Below are 24,441 nucleotides of genomic sequence, written 5' to 3'. Positions count from 1 at the left end.
GAGTGGAAAGGTGAGATGGAGCCAACGAGCCAAGAAATAGCCACCTAGAGGGGTGCAGTGGCAGGCTACAGCTCCAATTACGTATACAGGCTCTGCATCATTACATTCTGCACGCTTTCTACACACTCTGGCACTTAAATGAGGAGAAGGAGGCAGCTTAGGGATGAGTAGTGAAAAATCATCTGGAAATTATCCTATCTATGTGGACTGACAAAAATTTTAAAGGCTCAAAATTGGCTAAAGGGAAGAAATCCTGCTTTGATGACCCCAAAAGACAGATAATAAACTAACCCCTGGTATGTAGCACTGGAATGAAGCTTTTTTTTTTTTTCTGGAGTGTATGTGCCATCGGTGCAATGGCTTTTTATTTTGTCAATATAAAAATGTTCCCTGCACTAACTCCAAACTGGCTGCACAGCAGGAAGTGGGAAAGGAAAAGCAAACAGAACGCATGAGCTAGCTCACGGGCACGGGGATATATAGGGACTGGAACGATACACCAGGAATTAACTACCTACGACGGCCGTACATCAATGCCCTCTCAGTCCCCCTAGGCGTGGACGCCGATGTTACCACGGGAAAGTTATAGAGAGGTGCCAGCTGCCTGAGTAGAGTAAGTGTGTGTTAGTGACACCACGGAATCCCTTTTTTTCCCGGTTTTATTCAGAAATAATTTACGTATATCAATGTGTAAGTTTAAGGCGAACAGAATGGTGGTTCGATTTACACATATTGTGAAAAGATTCCCACAATAGGTTCAGCCAACGTCCATCTTCTGATATGGTTGCAATAAAAAGAAAATAAGGGGGCTTCCCTGGTGGCGCAGTGGTTGAGAATCCGCCTGCCAACGCAGGGGACACAGGTTCGTGCCCCGGTCCGGGAGGATCCCACATGCCGCGGAGCGGCTGGGCCCGTGAGCCATGGCTGCTGAGCCTGCGCGTCCGGAGCCTGTGCTCCGCAACGGGAGAGGCCACAACAGTGACAGGCCCGCGTACCGCAAAAAAAAAAAAAGAAGTAAAAGAGTTTTCTCCTTGTGATGAGAATTCTTAGGCTACACTCTCTTAACAACTTTCCTATATATATACATATATATATATATCATATAGCAGTGTCAACTATAGCCATCATATTGTAAATACATTGCCTCCCTAGTATTTACTTGTCTTCTAACTGGACGTTTGTACTTTTTGACCACCTTCCTCCAATTGCCTCTCCTCCCATGCCCTGCCTCTAGTAACCACAGATCTGATTTCTTTTTCTGTGAGTTTTCTGATTTCGTTTTGTTTTTCTTTTAGATTCCACATGTAAGTGAGATCATACAGTATTTGTCTTTCTCTCTTGACTTATTTCACTCAGCATGATGACTTCAAGGTTGATTCACATTGTCAAAAATAGAATTTCCCCATTTTTCATGGCTGAATAATATTCCATTGTATATACATATCTCATCTTCTTTATCAATTCACCCATTGTTGAACACTTAGGATGTTTCCATATCTTAGTTGTAAATAGTGCTACAGTGAACATGGGAGTGCAGATATCTTTTTGAGCTAATGTTTTCTTTTGGAATCCCCTCTTTTAACCACTTGTCCACCGTTTCCTCACCTAAATGCCAGAGTATACAGGAATCAGTAGTGATAGAGAACCTGTATAAAAGCAGCTACAACAATAGTGCTAGTATTGGAGCTCTACGCTGCTCCTCCTTCCCTCTCCTGGAAAAGGGAGGTGCTCCATGCATTCCCTGGAGACCAGAAGCTCTTTCATGTTCTCCACAGTCCATTCCAGGACTGGGTCTCACCACCCTCTTGGAACAGAGTTTCTTCTTCTGACGTTCATGCATCCATTCACGCCATCATTTTCTTTTTTTCACACCGTATTATTCACTCCCTTACCTCTGGCCAAGGAGTTCCATGCAGAACATTCTCCCTCTTTCCTTAACAATTTCTGCAACTCCCTTATAGATTTTCTTTCCATCACATCCTTATCACCCCTACTTCAACTTCAAAATCACCCTGACCTCAATATCCTCAACTCCTGGAAGCATCATCTCCAATCCCCTCTGTCCCTAAGTCCACACTTTAGACCACGTTTCTATGCAGAACCAAACCACCTCTAAGATCTCAAATTCTGTGTTCTCCCTCTCTGATTACAACCTCCATAGCTTTTTCCTCTCCCACCCCATCAGTCCACCACCACCACGCCAATCCTTGTCCAAGTTCATCAGCACCTCCCAACTTCAAGGACCTCCCTTTCCAGCCCATACCCTAGAATCACTAGACCCTGACCTTCTGCCCTTCCCAAGACCATCTTCAATACCCAATTGTGATGGTTAATTTTTTCAGCTTTATTGAGGTATAATTGACATATAAAATTGTAAGATATTTAAAGTGTTACATTGTGGTGATTTGATAACATATACATTGTGAAAGAATTTCTCCCCATCGAGTTTATTAACATGTTGTGATGGTTATGTGTCAGTTTCACTGGACTAAAGGATGTTCAGATAGCTGGTAAAACATCTCAAGGTATCTGTGAGGCATTTCCAAAAAAGACTAGAATTTGTTTTTTTGTTTTGTTTTTTTGCTGTACACGTGCCTCTCACTGTTGTGGCCTCTCCCGTTGCGGAGCACAGGCTCCGGACGTGCAGGCTCAGCGGCCATGGCTCACGGGCCCAGCCGCTCCGCGGCATGTGGGATCTTCCCGGACCGGGGCACGAACCCGTGTCCCCTGCATCGGCAGGCGGATTCTCAACCACTGCGCCACCAGGGAAGCCCCTACCATTTGAATCAGTAGACTCAGTAAAGAAAATCTGCCCTTACCAATACGGGTGGGCAACTTCCAGTCTGTTGAGGGTCTGAATAGAACAAAAGGGTGAATTCACTCTCTCTGCTTGAGCTGGGGCACCCATCTCCTGCCCTCAGACATCTGAACTCATTCTCTGGTCTTCAGGACTCTAACTGGGAATTAACAGCACCTGCTTTCCAGGGCCTCCAGTTTTTAGATGGAAGATCACGGGACTTCCCAGACTCCATAATCATGTGAACCAATCCCCTGTAATAAATACCTTTCTATTTACCTATATACACCCTATCGGTTCTGTGTCTCTGGAGAACCCTGACCAATATACCCATCACTCCCAACATCATCCAGTGCCCTCTACCCTGCTCCTAGTTTGTTCCGAGCTGATGGGGTCCTGGCCCCTTTCTGTTCTCCAGCTCCAAATGGTCACAACTTCTGTAAACTCCATATTGTGTTTCTCATACAACTGCTATCAACTTCTCCCACACTTCAGAAGCCCTGCTCCGTCTCCCAGCCTCTTTGTCTCAGCAGATGGCCTTCTCTAGCCTCTTCCCTGACACTATCAAGTACAAGCTCTCCACCTGAATTTTTATAGCTCTTACACTTAACGTGTCCAAAATTCAGCCAGCGCTCCCTCCGTCTACCCAGTTATTTGTGCTCCAAATGTAGGGGTCATCTTGACATCTGCCTCTGCCCCATACCTCACACTCAATCAAACTTCAGAGCTTGTTGATTCTTCCTCCAAAAGAAATCTCCAATCCATTCATTCTGTCCCATATCCATCGTTTGTGATTCTCCGTGTCCTACCCACCACCATCTCTCTCGCTTGGACTGCTAAGGAACCTCCTAAAATATCTACCCCTTTCACTCTTGCCCCCTTCCAATTGAGTCATTCTAGCCCACGGAGGTCAAAATGATGTTTCTATTATTTCATTTCATTTCATTTCATTTCATTTTTTGCAAGTAGTAATGTTGTTTTCTATGGCTATCTGTAAGGAAAAACATAGACTTATAGAAGGTCACAAATTGAGACACCTTTTAGACTTTTCTTTCAACTTAAAGATGAGAAAAAAGAGCACCAAAGAAGTGCAAAACCTTACCCAAGGTCATGCAGTAAGTATATGACAAGTTTAGGATAGAAAAGAGGGTTTTCCATTCCAAGTGTAGCACTGGTCTATAGTCTGGTAAAGTATTTCCCTATAGATAGCCAAAGATCTAGGCTACCAGGAAAAGGTGTCTGGAAAAAGTGTAAAATCATTATAATAGAAAATATTCAGGTAAAAAATTTATCACGAGTTTGTGTGGGTTGTAATAAAAATGATGTCTTTAAAATGCAAACCTGGGGCTTCCCTGGTGGCACAGTGGTTGGGAGTCTGCTTGCCGATGCAGGGGACGCAGGTTCGTGCCCCGGTCCGGGAAGATCCCACATGCCGCGGAGCAGCTGGGCCCGTGGGCCATGGCCGCTGAGCCTGCGCGTCCGGAACCTGTGCTCCGCAACGGGAGACGCCACAGCAGTGAGAGGCCCGCATACTGAAAAAAAAAAAAAAAAAAAAAAAGCAAACCTGGTCATGCCATTCTACTGTTTCAAACCCCTTATGACCTCCCAATCCCAAGAGAAAAAAAATCAAAACCCTTAACATGGCTTTGTCTGCTGAGATGACTGCCTCTCTCTGTAGCCTCATCTCCTGCCATTCTTTCTCTCATTCTCTACAATCCAGCCTCTTTTTTTCAAATGGCAAATTCTTTACCACCTCAGGGCCTTTGAACCCACTGTCTCTCCACACTTCCCACACCCCTACACCCAACTCCACCTGGAAAATTCTTACTCTTCTTTCAGTCCTCAGCTTAAATGTCACTTCCTCAGGGGCTCCTCTCTCCCCTGCACAATGCAGAGTAGATGTTATGTTATCTTGGGGTACCTGTACTTTTCCCTCTTATGGTTTACCACAAAGGCAGGGACACCTTTACTTTGCGATTACCTGGCTAATGACTGTCTTTCCCACTCCACTCTAAGCAACTCAGGAGCAGGGACCATGTCTCATTTGCTCATTGCTGTGTCCCCAGACCTGGCACAGTGCCTGGCACAAGGGCAGAGTCGGGTCCTGACCCCCAGGAAATGAGCCCGTGGATTAGGTACAGCAGGGGGATGAACAGAGAGGAGCAAGCCTGTGAAACGGGGATCCCTTCATCCCCTCCACCCTGGACCTCCCACCGTGCTCTTGCCTCTGCTATCTTTTCATCACTCTTAACGATCATTGTATAAACGTATAACCTTAAAATTGTTGAAAATATACCACTTTGGGAGAATGTGCTCAGAGGATATAAGTGGTCTCTCTGCCTAACCCTCACCGCCATCCCTCGAGCCCCAGTCAGCTACTTTCTGTGTTGTACCTGAAACAGGCATCATTTGCTGTATGAATGAGGCAGAGTCCTGTATCCCCAGCCCCACTCCTCACCCTCTCCTCCATGTCCCTCTCCTCAGCATCCATATCGCCAAAGCGTCCATATCGTCACTTACACTCCCCCAGACCCTCTCTCCTTCTCAGAGTTAATCTTCTCGCTTGCTTTGGCTCCACCCCTCCTTTCCCATCCCCCTTCAGCCTTCAAACATCTTTCCAGCCTGGGAGGTTTGGGGAGAACTTCCTTGATCCTCCAACTCCCTTGATCTGTCCTCCTTACTTTCTTCTCCCCTTAAAGCCAAAGTTCTCGAAAGAATTGCCTCCATTTGCAGCATTCACTTCCTCCCCACCCACTCACTGCTGTTTATTGTTTTATTCACTCATTTTTTTTGAATAATTAATACATGCTCATAGACAGAATTCAGAACGTTCCAGAAGGTACACAGTGAACCACCTTCCTCCCATTGGTGTCCCCAAGCTCCACGGTTCTCCTCAGAGGCAAACCCGCTGTCAACATCCTGTGTGTCTTTCCAGAGAGCATATGCATATACATATTCTTGTTTGTTTTTTTTGGTCGCACCGCACAGCTTGTGGGATCTTAGTTCCCTGACCCGGGATCGAACCCGGGCCCTCGGCAGTGAAAGCACAGAGTCCTAACCACTGGACCGCCAGGGAATTCCCTTGTTTGTATCTTTTATACAAATGGAGGCATTTATGAACATTTTCTACCCTTTCCTTTTTTCACTTAAAGTATCTTAGGTGATGTTCTTAGATCAGTATATTCAAAGCTTCTTCATTCTTTTAAATGCCTGCCAAGGTCCCTCTGTGAGGCTGTACCATAAATTCTCTGCTGTGGACACTGAAAACATTTCTAGTCCTTTGTTCTAACAAACATGCTACAAGGAGTATCCTTGCATGTAGAGGACTTTTCCAGCCTTGTGAGCGCATCTGTGGGATAAATCCACAGAAATGAAATTATGCTTTGCATTTTGGAATTACATTTTCTCCATAAAAGTTGTACCAATTCACCCACCCACAGCAATGAGACCTCGTTTCCCCTCATACTCTCTGATTGTTTTAACAAGGGTTTTTATTTTTGCCAGTCTGATAGGTGAAAAAGAATACTTTTCATTTGCATGCCTTTTATAAATGCAGTCAAGCATTTTTCTTTTGTTGAAGAGCCATTTGAATTTCCCCTTCTGTGGAGTCTCTGTTCCTTTCCTTTTATCTTTTGGTGGTCTTTTTATGATTCCGAGGAGTTCTCTATTTAAGAAAACGAGCTCCTTGTCTGTGGTATGAGTTGCAAATATTTTTAGTCACTCTGTGATGCTTTGCAGCATGTCTTCTGTGCCCAATAAATAAAACAACTGGAACTGCTGTCTCTTTGGTTCCCGTGCCCTCCTAACTGGGAAATCCAATGGCCTTTCTGTGTATTCCTTCCTGCTTCCGTGATTTCAGCATCTGACTCTGCGGACCCTTCTTTCCCGAACTCTCCTTTTCTTCCTGCATCACTACTTTATCCTGGATCTTCTCCCAATTTTCTGACTGTGACTACTCTTATTCCTTCTGAAATTCCCATTACAAGTGCCCTTGGGAGAGGAGGTCTTGAACTCTGCAGCAGTGCCCTGGGGCTGAGCCTCTGCAGACTGTAAGGGGGTTTTTCAGCCCCTTACACGGCTAGTGGGAGGTGCAGCCAGTGGTGCCTTTTCTGAATCCAAGGCAGGTCTAGGACGTTCCCGGGCTCTTCTTTTCCATTCCCCACAGCAAGCTCAACAAGCCTGAAATTAGTCTTACCATATCCGCTCTCTCACAACTGCTCCTCTCAACTTCCTCATTTCCCTTGGGCTCCCACCACTCTCCCAGTCTCCCTAGGCCTGAAGCCTCAGTCTCCCCAGCCCAGCACCGGCAGAGACCTACAGACTCTTCTGTGCAAGTCTCTTCCATTCCTCCGCTCCTTCCCAGCTCCGCTGTCACCATACTTGTCACCACGTGTTCCCTCTCATCAGCATCCCCTCAAGATCCAGCACTTCCTCCTATTGCAGTACTGTCCACCCAACCTCCCTCTGTTCAGGAAACGGCAGGTCCTCCCCACCCCACCCCACCCCCGCACCGTCCCCTCCCCCGCTTACTCCCCAACAAAGGACTCTGCACCAAGCTAGAGCCCAGTTAATGAAGCCTGGATCCAAATGAGGTACCACGTAGTCCTAGTACTGGCAGATGGCATTTCCAAAAGTGAAAAAACTCTCTCCTGTTCTGCTTTAAAAATATATACTATATACTACTATATCTATCTGTCTATCTCTCTATATATAGTATAAATTACATACTATATATGTATATATATACTTAGCTATTCCTTTGGATATATCAGTGTTTTTGGTGTATGTGTGTTGCCATTGTTGTTTCTGTCTCTTTGTTTAACTTAGTCAATCAACCGGAATGTACTCTTATTCTGGTCTCCCCAGCTCCTTCCCTCCAGCCCCTTTGCTTGGCTTTCGGTTTTGCTGCAACTGTACCCTCCGGCTAAGGCTCCTAGAGAAAACAGTGACAAGGGCCCATGTCTAAGACCCTGATCCACGCTCCTGTCCCAGGGCCATCCAGCAGTTCCAGGCCAGCATAAACCCTGGCAAACTTTGGCCAGTGTCCCCGGTTCCACCTTCACGGCCCTGCTCTCCTCTGCGTCCTGTTCCACCAGCACCACTGCCCAACACACACAGCCAAGGACACTGCAGGAAATGGGCCTCCGGCCAAGCGTCACAGCAGAGCCCTCTGAAATCTTAAGAGATCCTTGGATGGTGGAAAGAGTGCCGGCGATTTAGCATTTCTTGGGGTCACCATCCCTAGACTACTCACTCAGCGCCACCCACCATGACCCACTCAGGTTTACCAGGATGTTTGGGGCGGAGGGGGGTGGGCGACGGTGGAGTGGTTGGGGCAGTAGACGGGAGAGAGCGAGAAGAGGGGCATCCGGAAGGCAGGATGAGCTCACAGCTGCTCCAGGCGGGAGAAGGAACGGAGGAGAAAGGTGAGGCGCTGGGAGGGGTGGGGAGCGCTGGGCTGGCCCAGGCGGGACGGGGCACGGTGCGCGCGCGCGCGCGCACGTGCGCCGCGTTGAAGTGCCCGGCACGTCGGGGCAGCAGGACAGAGCCCAGGGCGCGCGCGGAGCCTCCCAGTGTCCCGCTCCTGTGGCCGCAGCCATGACGGAGAACTCAGACAAAGTGCCCATCGCCCTGGTGGGACCCGACGAGGTTGAGTTCTGTAGCCCCCCGGTGAGTACCGCCTGGGAGCCCCAGACACGCGGGGCCCGTATCCCCTGTCCCGGCTCAGCGATTTGTGTCACCGAATTTGGGAGGTGGGAACAAATGTGGGAGCCCAAATGTGGGCTTGGGGTGGCGCCCCACGCGTGTGCGTGTGCAAGGGACCCGGCAGCTCCAGTCTGGTGTGAAGGGGAGGGTGGATAGGGAGGAAAGAGGGGGCGTCGGGCGGCAGGCGGAGAGAGACCCGCGGGGCGATGGCCCTGCACCGCGAAGTTTGTTCAGCGCACAGCCACTCCCGAGGACCAGGGACCCGCGGACGCAAGCGCGGCGAAAGGGGGCGCCCGGAGGAGCCCGGGGCGAGCTGTCCGACGCCCCCGATGCGCCGGGTCGCTGCGCGCGCACATGACAGTCCCTCTCCCGCCGGCCCGCAGGCGTACGCCACGGTGACCGTGAAGCCCCCCAGCCCCGCGCGGTTGCTCCAGGTCGGAGCGGTGGTCCTCATTTCGGGGGCGGCGCTGCTGCTCTTCGGGGCCATCGGGGCCTTCTACTTCTGGAAGGGGAGCGACAGTCACGTAAGTCCGGAGGGCGGCTGCCGGCTCGCGGGCACGAGGCAGGGTGCGCGAGGCCGGGAGGGGCGCGGGGCCTGGGGGCGCGCGGGATGGCGGGGTCCTCTCAGTCACTTGCGTGTCCCCTCCTAGGTGGCGCCAGAGCGGCCCCCTCGCCCCAGCTGATGCTTTCCCCTCGGGGCCTCCCGGGTACCTTCCCCCTTCTTCCATCCAACTCCACGATGCGCCCTCCCACTCACGGGCAACTTTGCAGAAAAGCCAGTCAGGGCTTTACGGGAAGATGTTAAAGACAGAGTAGCGGGGAAATGCAGTGGACGGTTCCAGGAAAGCTCTTTTTAGCTCATCCCAGCTTGGCGTCTCCGCTAAGCAGCTGAGTGACCATGGGTAAGGCACATCCCCTCTGGCCTCGCTTTACTCATCCTTAGGAAAGAAATGGAACTAAGCCCTCTCCCAGCTGAGAAAGGCTGCGAATTTAAGAACCTGGGACAAAGACAGTGGAGGGACATTCAGACCCAATAAGGGGACGAATTTGACCTCTCAGTAGCGCTGTCTCTCTCTCTCCCTTCCTCCCTCCCTTCCTCCCCTTCCTCCCTCTCCCTTCTCTCTCTCTCTCTCTCTCTCTCTCTCTCTCTCTCTCTCTCTCTCTCTCTCTCTCTCTCTCTCTCTCTCTCCCTCTCTCTCTCCCCATCTTTTAATGCCCCCTTCTCTCATGCAGTAAGGGGAAATTAAAAAAAGACCTAACTTCCTTAAAGATGGCAAATGTCTTTAAAAATCACTTCTGGCCTGGTCACATGTGATTTAACGGTAAATGTTTTACTAACTGCTGTCCTACTTTCTTCGTATGCAACTATTTATTTTAAAGCTCAGTTGGCTCTCAAGGAATATAAAAAGTGTTTCTGACCCAACTAAGCAAAATACCCGTGTTTTTGTAAAATACTCTGAATTTTGTTCACCTATGTAAAGGGAAGCATTTTATCTTGATGACCATTACCAGGCTTGGTATAAGTATTCCAACTAATGGAAAAGAATTCCATCTCCAGGGTGCACACAAAGGGCTGTTTCTTAATCACTACCCGCAGAGGATCTGTGACTGCTGTTTCCCGTTTCTCTCCCACCACGAAATTCAAAGCATGAATGAATTCCAGTACTTAGAGAAAATGGTGCTGAAAGCAATTCAGCCATTTTACCCATCACATCTTCTGCAGTCGCTGCATAATTTGTATTTTTAACTCAAATGCCTAACGTAGATAAGCATGCCATTTAGCACTGAGTCTGTTTTAGAGACTATATCAAATTTACAAGCATCGATTAGTAAGATCAGAATTGCACAGTATTTTGTGTATATTTGAAAAGTGCCTTAATCTATTTGTATATTTTAAATATAGAAGCTGGGCCAGATGCTCACATTTGAAAGCAGCATATCTGAACATGAGAACGATGTCAGTATCTCCATCTCCATCAACAGCAGGGTTTAGATTGTCATCCCTTGGGAAATTGTACCATCTTCGAATGTAAATGCTACCTTTTAGATGACAGAACTTCAATGGTATAGGTCCTTTGTGTACAAAAATAACTTTGCTTTTTTTTTGGGGGGAGGGTAAAGATTTGGGTCCTGATATGTATTAAAATGAACACCATTTGGCATTTGATTATTCAAGGCAAACACAGCTAACTGACAAGCTTCTAGAAAGAGAGATTGAAAGATCGCCCTGAATGAGAAGGGCCTCCTTTTATCACAACGTGTACTTTACTGCACGATGGTTGGTTGTCTGGTTCAAGAGAGCAGTATTAAATTCTAAAAATCCAGAGGAACAGTGAATCACATTTTATTGCCAACAAAATTAATCCCTGTCTCTTATAGAGGCAGGAAAATGAAGAAAGTCGTGGTAAGTTGTTTTTTTTTTTTTAACTCCCCAAATATTCCAGGCTGATCCATATTACTTAAGTCTGCAAAACAAATCACAAAATACTAAACAGAGTAAATTTGGCACCATCTATGCATAGCACAGGCACAGGTCTGCTTTCCCTGAGTACAAATGTAAATGGCCCAAACAAAACATAATCAAGTCTCTGTCAAACAGAAAGACATCCCCAACCAAATGTACTGCCCACTCTTTGGGGATTATCCATGCCTCTGCCCCTCTATATTGGTTTATAGAGAAGAACCAGCAGTAATTTACCTCCTATGCCTTTCATATGGGTAAATCCCCTTAGGACAGGTTTACTGGAAATAAGCTAGAGAACTCTGAAGCATTGCAGTGCTAATAATCAGGGGACAAGCGACTGGGCTCAAATATTGAGGCCATGCTTCAGCCACATGATTGTGAATGGAACTGAGGCATTGAAATATGGGAAACTCCCACCAATATGAGATAACTGACAACCCAACCCGATGAGATGAGGGGATGAGGTCATTGCTAGGGGCCTTTATTCTTAGGCTGGTTTTTTCAAGACATGGTCCAGAATAGGATGTAATTCTCTTAGGAACCCGGGCTTTATTAGAAACTCATTAGCAAATCTCCTGTTTGTAAAAGGCACCATATTGAGCAGACTACTGGCACATAATAAACTCTCTCTGTGCTTGGATGGAAGTAGCCTCAGGTGCTAAGAGCTCCATCAGTTTAGAGCGGATAATGTGTTTACTGCTCCACCACCCAAGCCACTTTCTGAGCTCAGGGCCCAGTACTTTGGAAATAACTTCCGACTTTTTACCACCCCCCAACCCAAGGCGCTTCAGGAGAGCACAAACCTCCACTGCGGGCCCCATGCAGACCGTGTACTGCTTCTGAAAGCCAGGCTGCAGCTACAATTACAAAGGATATGCCTCATTAGGGAGCTTTTGCTGGTGGGGGGGGGGGTGGCGAAGGGTGGTAGAGGAAAGTGAAATTAGGATAAAAGCCACAGTTCTAGTGTTGCGATCTTGTCTCCTTAAGACCCGCTAAGAATCTGGAAACAGTTACTTAAATTTAGGATTGCTTGAGTAGTAAAAAGCTTATGTGCAATGCTTAAAAAAAAAAAAAAAAAAAAGAGCCTCTTGTCTCATGAGTGAAGGAAGGACACTCGTGCCAGCAGAAACTCACATGCGTGTTGTCTGCCATGTGCCCTTTGACAGGCAAAGTTAGTTCAAGTGAACAGTGGCTGCTCAGAGAGCGCAGGGTCAGAACAGAGCCCGCTTTCTGAGCTTTACCTGCAGAAAGCCCTGGCTCAGCCAAAGAAAACAGGTTTCCCCGAATTGGCTGATGGTGAGGACCACCTGAGGTGCAAAGTGAAAACAGATTGGTGGACTCTGTTCCCGCTCCCCTAACTCAGAACCCCTAGAAGTGGTTCTTATGATCAGGTGAGCTGTGGAGACAGTGTCCTGCAGGAATCGAAGTTCATCAGAAGGAGGGAAGGAGGGGCATTGAGAATGTGGGTGAACTGCACACTGGCATTTTCTCTTCCACTGACCGAGGGCTGTTACCTAAAAGGGTACACGCTAGCAAAGCCGTTTCTACGTCTCTGCTGATAAAATAAAGTAGCACTCTGTGGGTCTTGCATTAATGAGTTTTCTACAAGTAATGACCCAATAACAACAGATACTTTTCCCAGGGTTTGTCCATGCTGCGGTCAGCCGTTCGTTATAATGAGGGAGAAAATCAGACTTGAATTGAATCTGAGCTCTTTGCAGTTCTGACCTACTGACCCGACACTAAGTAGCAAGTGTCTTTCATCAGTTCCCATTCCTTCCCCTTTGAAGATTTTTATAGCTTATATATCATATAAGAGATATATATCATATATAAGATATAGATATATACATATATATATACCTTGAAGAAAAAGGAAGAAAAGAGAAGAAAAGAAACCCACCTACTACCCCGTGACACAGAGAATGTTCTAGAGCAGCGGCATACTAAGCAGGAGCAGTGTGTGAATTACTTTTTAAACTATTGTCCTTACCAGATGTCTAAACTAAGAGAGCCCCTTCGATCATCTAATTTAGTGGGACACTGTAAACAAAATGTCTAATGGCGGAATTTTAAACAAGATGTTACCCAGAAATCCAACACATAAAACAGATCAGAAGCAGAGCTGCAGTGGTGAAACTGCGTGGGGCTGGGGCTTGGGGCGGATAAAGGAGCCTCAGGGTCCCACCGGCTCCGCTCCCCTCACCTCTGGACCACCTCCGGGAAGCCCCAGAACTCTAAGGACAGAAATGAAAATCACCTCTGAGATCCCACTTCGTTGTTTTACACTCAAGGCAACTCCCAAAACCCAGGGATAAGGGGGGTGGCCACCTGTTTTTCGATGCCTGGGCCAGTGCTCTTGGGCAATGCCAAGGCTCCCTCCCTTCTCCCCACACGTCTCGTAACATAATGCCTTGGGATGCCACGTCTGTCCCACAGGGTCATTAAATGAGTACCTCTTATTTTGAGCTGAAACACATGTGCACATTGACCTTGCCCTCTGTAAATGCTACTCTATCTCAGGTACATCCTAGTCCTGTCCGCAGTTCTTACTGTATACCACACTCCACGCCAAATCTTGACCGAAGGACTTAAAAAAAATACCTTCAAAGTGAGGTGCCACTGCAGATTTGTTCAGGTAAACAGCCCAGTTAACCCTCTGCCTCCTCAATTTCCATTTATCCGTCGACAGGTCTTAACTCTGGCTGCATAGTAGAATTGACCTTTAGAAAAAGAAAGATCTGTGCTCACACCCTATCCCCACAGGCTGATTTGATCAGTCCAGTGGGGGGAACCTAAGCGTGGTAGCTGGAGATTCTACTAAGATGCTTCTACATGCAGCCAGGATTGCAAATCACTGAGCTATTTGATTTAGTGTCAGAAACCATCAAAAGCTTTACTTTTAAGATATTTTTTAAGAAATCATGTATTAAGTGATTGGTCTATGAATAAAGTCCTCACAGATAACTAAGATAATGATCCTTACTATTAAGGATGATTCAGTGTATCTCTGAGAAATAGGAAAGCTACTTTATATACTGCAGATCTAAAGATAAGCCCTGAATTGCTCTAAAAGGGAGGCATCACTAACTCTGATGTTCTCTTCCAGATTTACAATGTCCATTATACCGTGAGTATCAATGGGAAATTACAAGATGGGTCAATGGAAATAGATGCTGGGAACAACTTGGAGACCTTTAAAATGGGAAGTGGAGCTGAAGAAGCGATTGAAGTTAATGATTTCCAGAATGTAAGTATATTTCATGCATTTAGGGAGTTTAACCAGGCAAGCCTGGGAGGCTTCTCATTCAGGGAGAAGGAACACCTCTCACACACATCCACATGGGAACTGTTTTTTTTGACAGCCATGGTACCACTAACCCACCTGCACCGTGCAGCATATTCTCTCTGAGAAAGGACCACTCTGTGTCCTTTACGTTTTCAAAATGAAAAAGCAACACCTTAGCATTGAAAAAAAAAAAAACAAGTTCTTAGAACTATACAAAGTCTTGGCAGAGGGACTTCCCTGGTGGCGCAGTGGTTAAGAATGCGCCTGCCAGTGCAGGGGACACGGGTTCGAGCCCTGGTCTGGGAAGATCCCACATGCCGTGTAGCAACTAAGCCCCTATGCCATAACTACTGAAGCCCGCGAACCTAGAGCCCATGCTCTGCAACAAGAGAAGCCACCGCAGTGAGAAGCCCACGCAGCACAACAAAAAGTAGCCCCTGCTCGCCGCAACTAGAGAAAGCCCGCGCGCAGCAACGAAGACACAACGCAGCCAAAAATTAATTAATTAAGTAATTTTTAAAAAAACTTTAAAAAAAAGTTTTGGCAGAAAGACTTGCGAGAGCTGTTTCTTTCTAAGCAGCTTTCTTAACACAGCGAATAAAATGCTCAAGCTCCTCTAGAACATTGCCAGGTCTGAAAGTGGCACTTGTCAAGAGGAGGGAAACTTTAATGACCTAATAATCTCATCAACAACAGGTGGGATCTATTTATACATGTTTCTCAATTCTTCAGAGTTCCCGTTTAATCCAGGAAATGAGCATGGAGAAATTCCCCTAGTGTATCATCTGCTTTCTAGCTATGGCCTATTACAGATGAAACCTTTGAGTCTCCTTTGAAAAGGGCACACATGTTTGTTTTCAAAAATTCAAAAAAAAAAAAAAATTCAATTTACAGGCAGTTGGAGACATTAAGCCATGCACTGATGCTTCAGCGGACATCTGCGAACCAAAGTGTCACTGCAGGCCTCCTCTCTGGATGGCCACCATAAATATCTTACTCTCTTTCGTGTTCTGAGATGAGAAAGAGGCATCACTGTTTGTGCTCTCCTGTTAAATCTGTAGATGGAGTCGGTGAGACTTCATGAAAAAAAGCTCTTGAAAATAATGTCTCTTCTGATAGTTTATTGGCCTGCAAACATCTCATCGACCTGTCTTCCTCTGACTGATGAGAAAAACTAGAGATGCTTTTCATTCAAATGAAAGAACTCCCCTTGTTGATACCCAAACACACTTCACAAGCCCTTTTGAATAACAAACAGATGCTAACCTTAGAGCCCGGCTGATGTTACACATTATTTGATGATGACAAGGACTGGCTGTGTTCAGCGTGGGCTCTGCCCTGGGACCAAGCTCTGTGGCCCCATGTGTGCGTGGCTGCATTTCACTTAGTCATAGCTTTGCAGATGGCTCTGGTCAAGGCACAGGGATAATTTCTCTGGACCTACTAAAGGCTTTTACTGCAAGACCCAGGACAAGGTAAAAGGCATTTTTTTCTTTGCATTGCTCAATATAAAATTATAAAATGTGACTCCCACACATGCTTTATTCATCCAACCCAGAAAAAAATTGAATACCTAGGATGTGCCATAATATCAAGATATGCAAAGGTAGCTATGCAGTTAAATAAGAAAAGATCCGTCTCTCTCAAGATGTGCGTGTATCAGGAATATCCTTTTAAAATAGTTAATCCTGGGCTTCCCTGGTGGTGCAGTGGTTAAGAATCCACCTGCCAATGCAGGGGACACGGGTTCGAGCCCCGGTTTGGGAAGATCCCACATGCCACGGAGCAGCTAAGCCTGAGAACCACAGCTACTGAGCCCACGTGCCACAACTACTGAAGCCCGCATGCCTGGAGCCCATGCTCCGCAACAAGTCGCCGCAATGAGAAGCCTGCGCACCGCAATGAAGAGTAGCCCCTGCTCGCCGCAACTGGAGAAAGCCCACCTGCAGCAAGGAAGATGCAATGCAGCCAAAAATAAATAAATTTATTAAAAAAAAATTTAATCCCCAAACCTATATTTCTGTTTTATAATCCTTTGGTTCTAATAATGGTATTGATTGTGTTTTGTTCTCAGAGGCCAATGGGGCCACACATTTTCTAAACTGATCAATTCTCTTTGATAGCTTCCACAATTCTCTAAGTCAGAACTGGTGAGTAGAACATTTTTTTGATGGATAGAACCTGTTATGGGTTTAAATAAGCCCGGACTTTTGAAAACCCGTGAATCAGCCACTATGGTACCTGCAGTATTACTTTCTCCTGTATTACAAACTGTCAGTCAAATTCAGGAAGCGTTTTTGGAGCCCACTACGTGCAAGGGATGGTGCAAAGCACGGAGGATGCGAAGATGACTGACACTTGTCCCCTCCCTCAAGGACCTTACCGTCCGGGTCCAGGAGGCGGACATCCACACAGAAGTGGCTTCAGGTCAGGCTGGGAAACACGCTGCCACGGAGCTATGAACAGAAACGTAGAGCCATCGAGGAGGAGGAGGCCATCGCTGTCAGTTAGGGGATGGAGCAGGTTTTACAGAGGTGGCAATGAAGCCGAATCCAGTCTCTGAATTCCAACACTGAATTAATTTTTGGAGACAAGAGTTTTGGGTGAAGTAGAAAGGAATAGCTTTATTGCTTTGCCAGGCAAAGGCAGCCACAGTGGGCTACTGCCCTCAAAACTGTGTGTCCCAACCTGGAGAGGGAGTGAGGAGTTTATAGCAATGGTTCCAAGAGGGCGTGATCAGCTCTTGGACATTCTTCTGATGGGTTGGTGGTGAGGTAAGTGGGAGTCAGCATCATCAACCTTCCGGTTCCAACTGGTCTGGGGTCTACAGGCTTGTGGGTAGCACACAGTTAACTTCTCCCACCTGGAGGGGGTTTCAGTATCTGCAAAAACAGCTCAAAGATATTGTTGTTTGTATCCCTTGACTGGGAAGGAGGACCTTGCCCCAAGGCTACACTATTGTTTCTTGGCTGTTCCTCCCTGGTCTCTGCATCCCCTCCCTTCCTTAATTAGCAACTGTTTGAACCTGCCCATTGGAACTCAGGGAAAATCCTGGAGGCTGAATGATGCCTATTTCCTGTAACCAAAGAAATAGGGGTCACAGAAAGGCTTTCTCGGGCCCAGGAGCCCCACAGGGTCCTGCTCATTATCAGCAACAGTTGAATCAGGTCTGGAAGAATGGAAGAAGAATTTTTTTTTTTTTTTTTTTTTTTTTGTGGTATGCGGGCCTCTCACTGCTGTGGCCTCTCCCGTTGCGGAGCACAGGCTCCGGACGCGCAGGCCTAGCGGCCATGGCTCACGGGCTTAGTTGCTCCGCGGCATGTGGGATCTTCCCGGACCAGGGCACGAACCCGTGACCCCTGCATCGGCAGGCGGATTCTCAACCACTGCGCCACCAGGGAAGCCCTGGAAGAAGAATTTTGACCGGGCCGAGAAGCTGGGGCAGGGCTTTCCAGGCCCAGGGAAGGCTACGCAATACCCGTGCTCAGGTCTGCTCCCAAGTTCTAAGTAGCCCGGGAGGTGGCGAAGACGAAGACGAGAAAATGGAGTTGCAGGTGGGGCCAGAGTAGGAAAGTTTCTGAATTGTAAGTGAACAGCCTTCCCCTCTAACCCCACCAAGACTGTAGTAGAGCCAATGGAAAAAAAGAGCCCCCTGAGAGGGAATTAGCACTGAACAAAGGGCTCCAGGCTCTATACTGTTAGGAAAGAAGTTGTTCAGGACACTTGTTAAAGAAGGTGAGGCAGACTTCATTCAAGGCAGGCTACTACAGTGGGGTTTTGTAGTAGGAGAGAGAGAATGGGCTCCGCCCCGAATACAATAAGGAAAAGTGGGGATTTATAGCCAAGGAGCAGGGTGGAGGTGTTGGTGGATGGAAAATTACTAAGAGGTTCTTTGCTAAACTGACCTAACAGGATTTTTGCTGCAGGCAGGTCAAGAAGATCAGATATCCAGGTTGATCAGAACAAGCCTGACTCAGCAGGATTCTTGCTAAAACTGGAATAAATGGGCCAAGACAGAGCCCAAGGTTGGGGCCTAGTAAACAGGACTCAGAGGAGCCTGACTAGAGTTAGGTCAGAAGAGTCTTTGTCAATACCCTGTGGAACACGGAAGCTAGGGGTTTTTTGTTGTTGTTTTGGGGTTTTTTTTTTAAACATCTTTATTGGAGTATAACTGTTTTACAATGGTGTGTTCGTTTCTGCTTTACAACAAAGTGAATCAGTTATACATATACATATGTTCCCATATCTCTTCCCTCTTGCGTCTCCCTCCCTCTCCCACCCCTCTAGGTGGTCACAAAGCACCGAGCTGATCTCCCTGTGCTAAGAAGCTAGGTTTGTTGATAATGTATGAGTTACTTTCTAGAAAGTTATACCCTCAATAGCATGAGTGATGTTGGTTTAAGCTAACCGTCTCAGACCTAATGACCCATTTATATAACAAAAATCCTGGTTAGAAATTAAGATAGAATAAACTGATATATACACTTTCACTATACAATTCTTTTGACTTTGTGTATATTTGAAATTTTTAATTTAAAAAGCTGGGAAAGGGAAAAAAGTGGGGGTGGGGGGATAGGACACCTACCTGGTTAGGTAAGTAGGTTATTGGTTTCAAGAATCAGTATGGCCCCCAACTATAACATAAAGAAAAAATAAATTGAAAGTAATTTACAATAAAATTTGGACTTGAGTCTGATGTACTAGAAAACATCATAAAAGTCATATGCTTGGGTCACTGTCTGTGCCACAGCCTAAAATGCAGATTGACCTAAGTGTGTGTTGACAAATTAAATACCAGGTAATTTTCTCAAACAGTAAACGAAAGTACCATTTTCTCTCCATTTGCACAATAATTCCAGTCCTAGGAAATTGGTTGTACATTAAGACTATACCCCAAATCACTCTTTTATATGTAAAACGGTGTTATGTTCTAGGCACAGAAGCTTACAATCAGGTTTTTCACCCAGGGCTCTGGGTGGTTCGTTCTTCAGGGCCCCTCTGAGCTGGTTGGGATCCGACACCCCTGGGCCCCACCCAACAAAAGCCCAGAGAGCCCCCAGTTTTTGTGACAATAAAAAACTCCCTCAAAAATTTCTAAATGGCCCCCTGGGGAAAGGGCCCCTTGCCCTTCTTGGAAACTTCTGGTTTAAGCCACAGAAATAAACGAGATCCCCTAGAAAGAAAAAAATTGTGCAGCTAACATGAGAGTAGCTGAGTCGATAAAAGGATGTTAGATCACTGGGATCCTCACGCATTACCTTTTTAGCAAACTTCTTCATTATCACCAGCTTCTAAGGTCTTGTTTGTTTGCAAAAACAGGATATTTTCTTGACTTTCCCTTCCCTCTGTTTAATCTCTTAACATGTCTGGCTGCTTGATATGGATTTGTAGCTAGACAGAGTGGTTAATAAGTGTGAACTCCTTCCCACAGGGCCCATCCCTATGGGGTTTCGGTTTTCTGTGCAGCCTGTAGACTGTCAGAACTAACTCAAAACATACTAGACTCACATTCAGGGCTGTGAATCCTTCCAGAGCATCAGTTCTTTCCCTGGGGATAAGGTAATAGCTCTATGATGTTTCCCCCCTGGCATCTCAGATTCAGAGGCTATGAGAGTTTGAAGTTAAAAGAACATATCACATAGGGGGGCAGTAATCACCCTCCCCTGCCTTCTGTTTTTCAAACCATGTGCCCTAGATTTACAAGTAGAATAAGAACAGCAGACCTTCCAGAGATAGCATGGTGGAGAGCAGTGGTTCACCAAGTGTGTTCCTTAGGCCACCAGCAGCAGCAGCACCTGAGTGCTTGTTAGAAATACAGTTTATCCCCCACTCCAGACCTCCTGAATCAGAAACTCTCGGGGAGGGGACCAACACGGTATTTTATTTAACAAGTCCTCCAGGTGATTGGAATACAAGGGAAAGTTTGTGAGCCACTAGTACAGAAGAAACTTGGGTCCAGAGGCTGTGTCTTAGTCCCTTGAGGCTGCTATAACAAATTGCCATAGACTGAGTGACTCTTAAACAACAGAAATTTGTTTCTCATAGTTCTGGAGCCTGGAAAGTCCAAGCTTAAGGTGCCAGCAGGTTGCATATCTAGTGAGGGTCTTGCTTTCTGGCTCACAGACAGCTGTCTTCTCACTGTGTCCTCATATCACAGAAGGGGGAAGGAGCTCTCTGGGAAAAGGGCACTAATCCCATTCATGAGGGCTCCACCCTCATGACCTCATCACTTCCCAAAGGCCCACTTCTGGGTACCATCACATGAGGGGTTAGGTTTCAACATAGGAATGTGGGGGGACACAGACATTCAGTGCATAGCAAGCTGTTTCAGTTATTATAAAACTCCGTTACGCTGAACACGTTTCTTTCCCCCTAAACTGGTGGTCCTCAGCTCCAGCTGTACATTACAAACACATGGGGAGCTTTTAAGCATGCCAGTGTCTGGGCATGGCCCCAGGCCAATGAAATGGGAATCTCTGAGGAGGGGCCTACACCTCTGTGTTTTTAAAATCTCTCCAGGTGATTTTGGTGCAGAGCCGAGGCCCTCTGCAGTAAGCCTGGAGTCCGTCCTCTGTAAAGGGGGGTCGGGGGGCTCATGTCGCCACCTCTCTCTGGGTGAGAGGTGACACTGGGAGGAATAAGTGAAATGTGTTACATGTGTATGTGGCCAATCAGGCCGCAAGGCGGATAACGAGAAGCTTCGGGAAGAAGGAACCTTTCCTTCTCTTCTCCAGTCTGTCACCCACCCTGTTTTGCAGGGCTCCTGGCTCTGGGATTCCATATGGTGTAACCGTCCGTGAATATCCTCAAGCATGAATGACGTTTGACTTCGTTCTTCATTTAAGAGGGCTGACTCCTGAGCCAGGCCCCTAGGTTTATAGAGGCTTTTCTTCTTCCCGCTCCTTGGTGTTGACGTTAGAACAAATTCTGTATCTTCCTGACATTTGTCTCAGTTCAACAGAAGATTGATGAGTTGCGATGTTCAGATTTGTGTTGGTATCTACATTATGATGGCATAAAATTTGTAGGTCTTTAATACCGCTTTTGGCCACTCACTAGTCATGAAATTAACCAACAGAGTGAAAGTAAACACTCTTGGGTCAGAACATACCATTATGCCTGATGAGCTCCGTGGGCGGAGTCAGTGCCCAGCTGTCAGCCAAGACTGGAGCCTTGCGGCTGAGCTTTCCCTTGAGGCTGTTCCCTAGGCAGAGGAGGAGGACACTGTTTATATCTCACAGGGGACAAAAACAAAACGTCCAAGTCCTTGGATAAGGTCTAGGAGCAAAATTCAGTTCCCAGGGTTATAGAAAGCGACTATTTACTCTGGGCTCAGCAACTTAGGAAAAATCCAAACTGATGAAATTGATTAATTGGACCAACATCTTTTGAGAACCTTTGTGGGAGCACCAAACAAACAAAGACAAAAAAGAAAACGTTCAGATCAATCTCAAGCTTAGAGGTGAGTAGGGAGGTGACATTCACACGGAGCAAGGGCCCTGAGAACTAAGTGCCAAATGAGGGATGAAAATGGGAGGGCTTTCAGGGAGTCAGAGAGAGGGAAGCCCACTTAGCCTGGGATGGTCAGAGAAGGCTGCATAGGAAAGATGGCATTTCATCTGAGCTTGGGGGGACGGATGGAGCAATTAACAGCTCTGTCTCGGCTTGAAGGCAGCCCCTGGCAGGGGCCTCCCCATCACACGGTCTAAAGCACCATCCCCTGTCACTCCTATCTCTGCATTCTGCTTTATTATTCTCCATAGCACTTAACGCCACCTGACTTTATCTCTGTTTTTTTTTTTTATTTTTGGTAAATAACACTAAAAGATAAGCTCCGTGGGGGCAGAGACTCCATCCATTTTGTTCATCCCTGTACCCAGGACCTGGAACGGTGCCTAGCGCGCAGTAGACACTCAATACACTGAATAAATGAACGGATGGATAAACTTTTGTTTCCTAGGGCATCACAGGAATCCGTTTTGCTGGAGGGGAGAAGTGCTACATCAAAGCACAGGTGAAGGCTCGACTTCCTGACGTGGGCACCATGACCAAGAAGAGCATCTCCTCGGAACTGGTGGGTACCAGCCTGCTCCACACAGCAAGGGCTTTGGGCAGACATTGAAGGTACAACCCTTTCTGTCTCTAGTTCCTGGATAGGTTCATGACCAGAACATAAGCTCTCTTTCTTCTCTGCCAAAGGCACTTAATTTTGGTCCTACTCATTGGTTCCAAGTGATCATTCTTACATGATGTAGTGTAATTGGAGGTTTTGGAAAACCAGATTTTAAAGTACGTAAAGGGGATTGGTCATGACATGGCCCTTATTTGCCTGATGTTAGGGAATTATCTGATCAGTGATTAAGACAACCTAAAGGGGACTTCCCTGGTGGTGCAGTGGTTTAGAATCTGCCTTCCAATGCAGGGGACACCGGTTTGATCCCTGGTCAGGGAACTAGATCATGCATTCCGCAACTAAGAGTTCACATGCCACAACTAAGCAGCCCACCTGCTGCAACTAAGACCCAGAGCAACCAAAAAAAATTTTTTTTTAAATGACAACTTAAAGGACTTCATGGGCTTCCCTGGTGGCTCAGTGGTTGGGAATCCGACTGCCAATGCAGGGGACACGGGTTTGAGCCCGGGTCAGGGAGGATCCCACGTGCCGCAGAGCAACTAAGTCCGCGAGCCACAACTACTGAGCCCACGTGCCGCAACTGCTGAGGCCTGCACACCTAGAGCCCATGCTCCGCAACAAGAGAAGCCACTGCAATGAGAAGCCCACGCACCGCAACAAAGAGTAGCCCCCGCTCACCACAGCTAGAGAAAGCCCATGCGCAGCAACGAAGGCCCAACGCAGGCAAAAAGAAATAAAGAAATAAAAATTTTAAAAAATAATAAAGGACTTCACGTGTTAGCATCTTTTCATTAAAGGGGCCTCAGGAGCCTCAAGCCTCACTCCAGCCTCAGCGCCACTCAGCAGGGGCATTTCCTCCTGAAAATTCACCACAGCTGATCCCTGAGCCCCTGCTGGAAAGCAGCAACAGGGCGCTCCTTCCCTGTGTGTCAGGCAACTTCATGGGAGGTAGTGCTAATTGTTTTGCCCTGCGCTGAACTGAGTGACTCCCTCTGCAATTGCTTCCCACTGGTTCAAGTTCAGCCCAAGGAGGCTACTCAACATATATCGAATTCCTTTCCTCTGTGTCAGGCTTGGGAGGTGCTTTAAACATAGTTCATCCATTTATTATTAATAGCTTGCCTTTGAGCTTGGTTTTATAAAAATTTACGTTAAGAATTGCACACAGAGTTCTAAAGATACATTTAACAATAATACCTTACACTTATTTGGCGCTTTAGGGCTTACGAAGTAGCCGCATTCGTTCTCATCTTCCATTTGAGTTGTGGCAGGGTAGCGTGGAAAAAAATGGACTTTGGAAAAAGTGGGTTCAAATTCCAGCTCTGACACTTGCTATGGATGTGGCTTCAACTCTTTGAGCCTCGGACTTGTCACCTACAAACTACAGTGTGCACCCTGTCCCCATGGCCCTGAACTCGATAGACAATGAATAGACGGCTGCTGCTTTAATTCTTAATTTTATTATGATCATCTTCGATCTTTCCAGTATCTCCGAGAGGGAGATATATCAGGCATCAGCTCCCTCAGGGCAGCTGAGGAAAAATACGAATAAGCAAAAATGCCTGGAAACTGCCCAACTGTTTGCTCTCCTAGGAGCAGCCCCAGGTGTCTCAAAACAAGAGCTAAAACCAACCCGTGAGTTTTTAAAGTTGGCTCTCATGTCCTCAGTATCTCCTCTACTTCCAGTTTCCCCACCATTCATCCTGTGAGATGGGTTCCAGCCCTTCATCACTCCCGTGATTCTCCTCTGATCATGATCTGGTTTGTTCCCCATGAGCCGCGCCCTTCAGAACACAAGTGTGGACCCACTAGTGCAGAGTCTAAAAATGAGACGGAGACTGCCTGTGTTCTGACCTTGAACATCCCTTATTGCATTACCTTTTTTTTAATGGTCCTATCACTCAGTTTCTGTTATGAAGCCTTTAGTGAACTAATAACTCTTGACATTTCCCCCATGAGTGGATATAAAGAACCAACTTCTCAACCATAGCCGACCGAGATCTTATCATAAGTTTGCAGTACATTTTCTGATTTTTTTAAAAACAAGGTGG

General features: G+C 46.7%; 1 protein-coding gene across 4 annotated transcripts in view; it reads left to right on the top strand.

The window, feature by feature from the left end:
• Window positions 1–24,441, top strand: part of CNMD (chondromodulin) — a 52,498-nt gene that overhangs the window by 13,972 nt on the left and 14,085 nt on the right. For 2 of the 4 annotated variants that reach the window (XM_059041753.2, XM_067016542.1), the window contains exons 1-4: window positions 8,396–8,467; window positions 8,887–9,027; window positions 14,077–14,217; window positions 22,217–22,330. In XM_059041753.2, coding sequence (XP_058897736.1) covers window positions 8,396–8,467; window positions 8,887–9,027; window positions 14,077–14,217; window positions 22,217–22,330 — 468 coding nt within the window. Of the gene's footprint in view, window positions 1–7,663; window positions 9,028–14,076; window positions 14,218–22,216; window positions 22,331–24,441 lie in introns of those variants that run through there. The other 2 variants (XM_067016540.1, XM_067016541.1) reach the window with 2 other exon arrangements.

Source organism: Kogia breviceps, chromosome 16 (assembly GCF_026419965.1).
Source record: "Kogia breviceps isolate mKogBre1 chromosome 16, mKogBre1 haplotype 1, whole genome shotgun sequence".
NCBI classification, from domain to species: domain Eukaryota; kingdom Metazoa; phylum Chordata; class Mammalia; order Artiodactyla; family Physeteridae; genus Kogia; species Kogia breviceps.
Note: the sequence above shows the minus strand (reverse complement) of the source record. Positions and strands in the feature narration are given on the sequence as shown.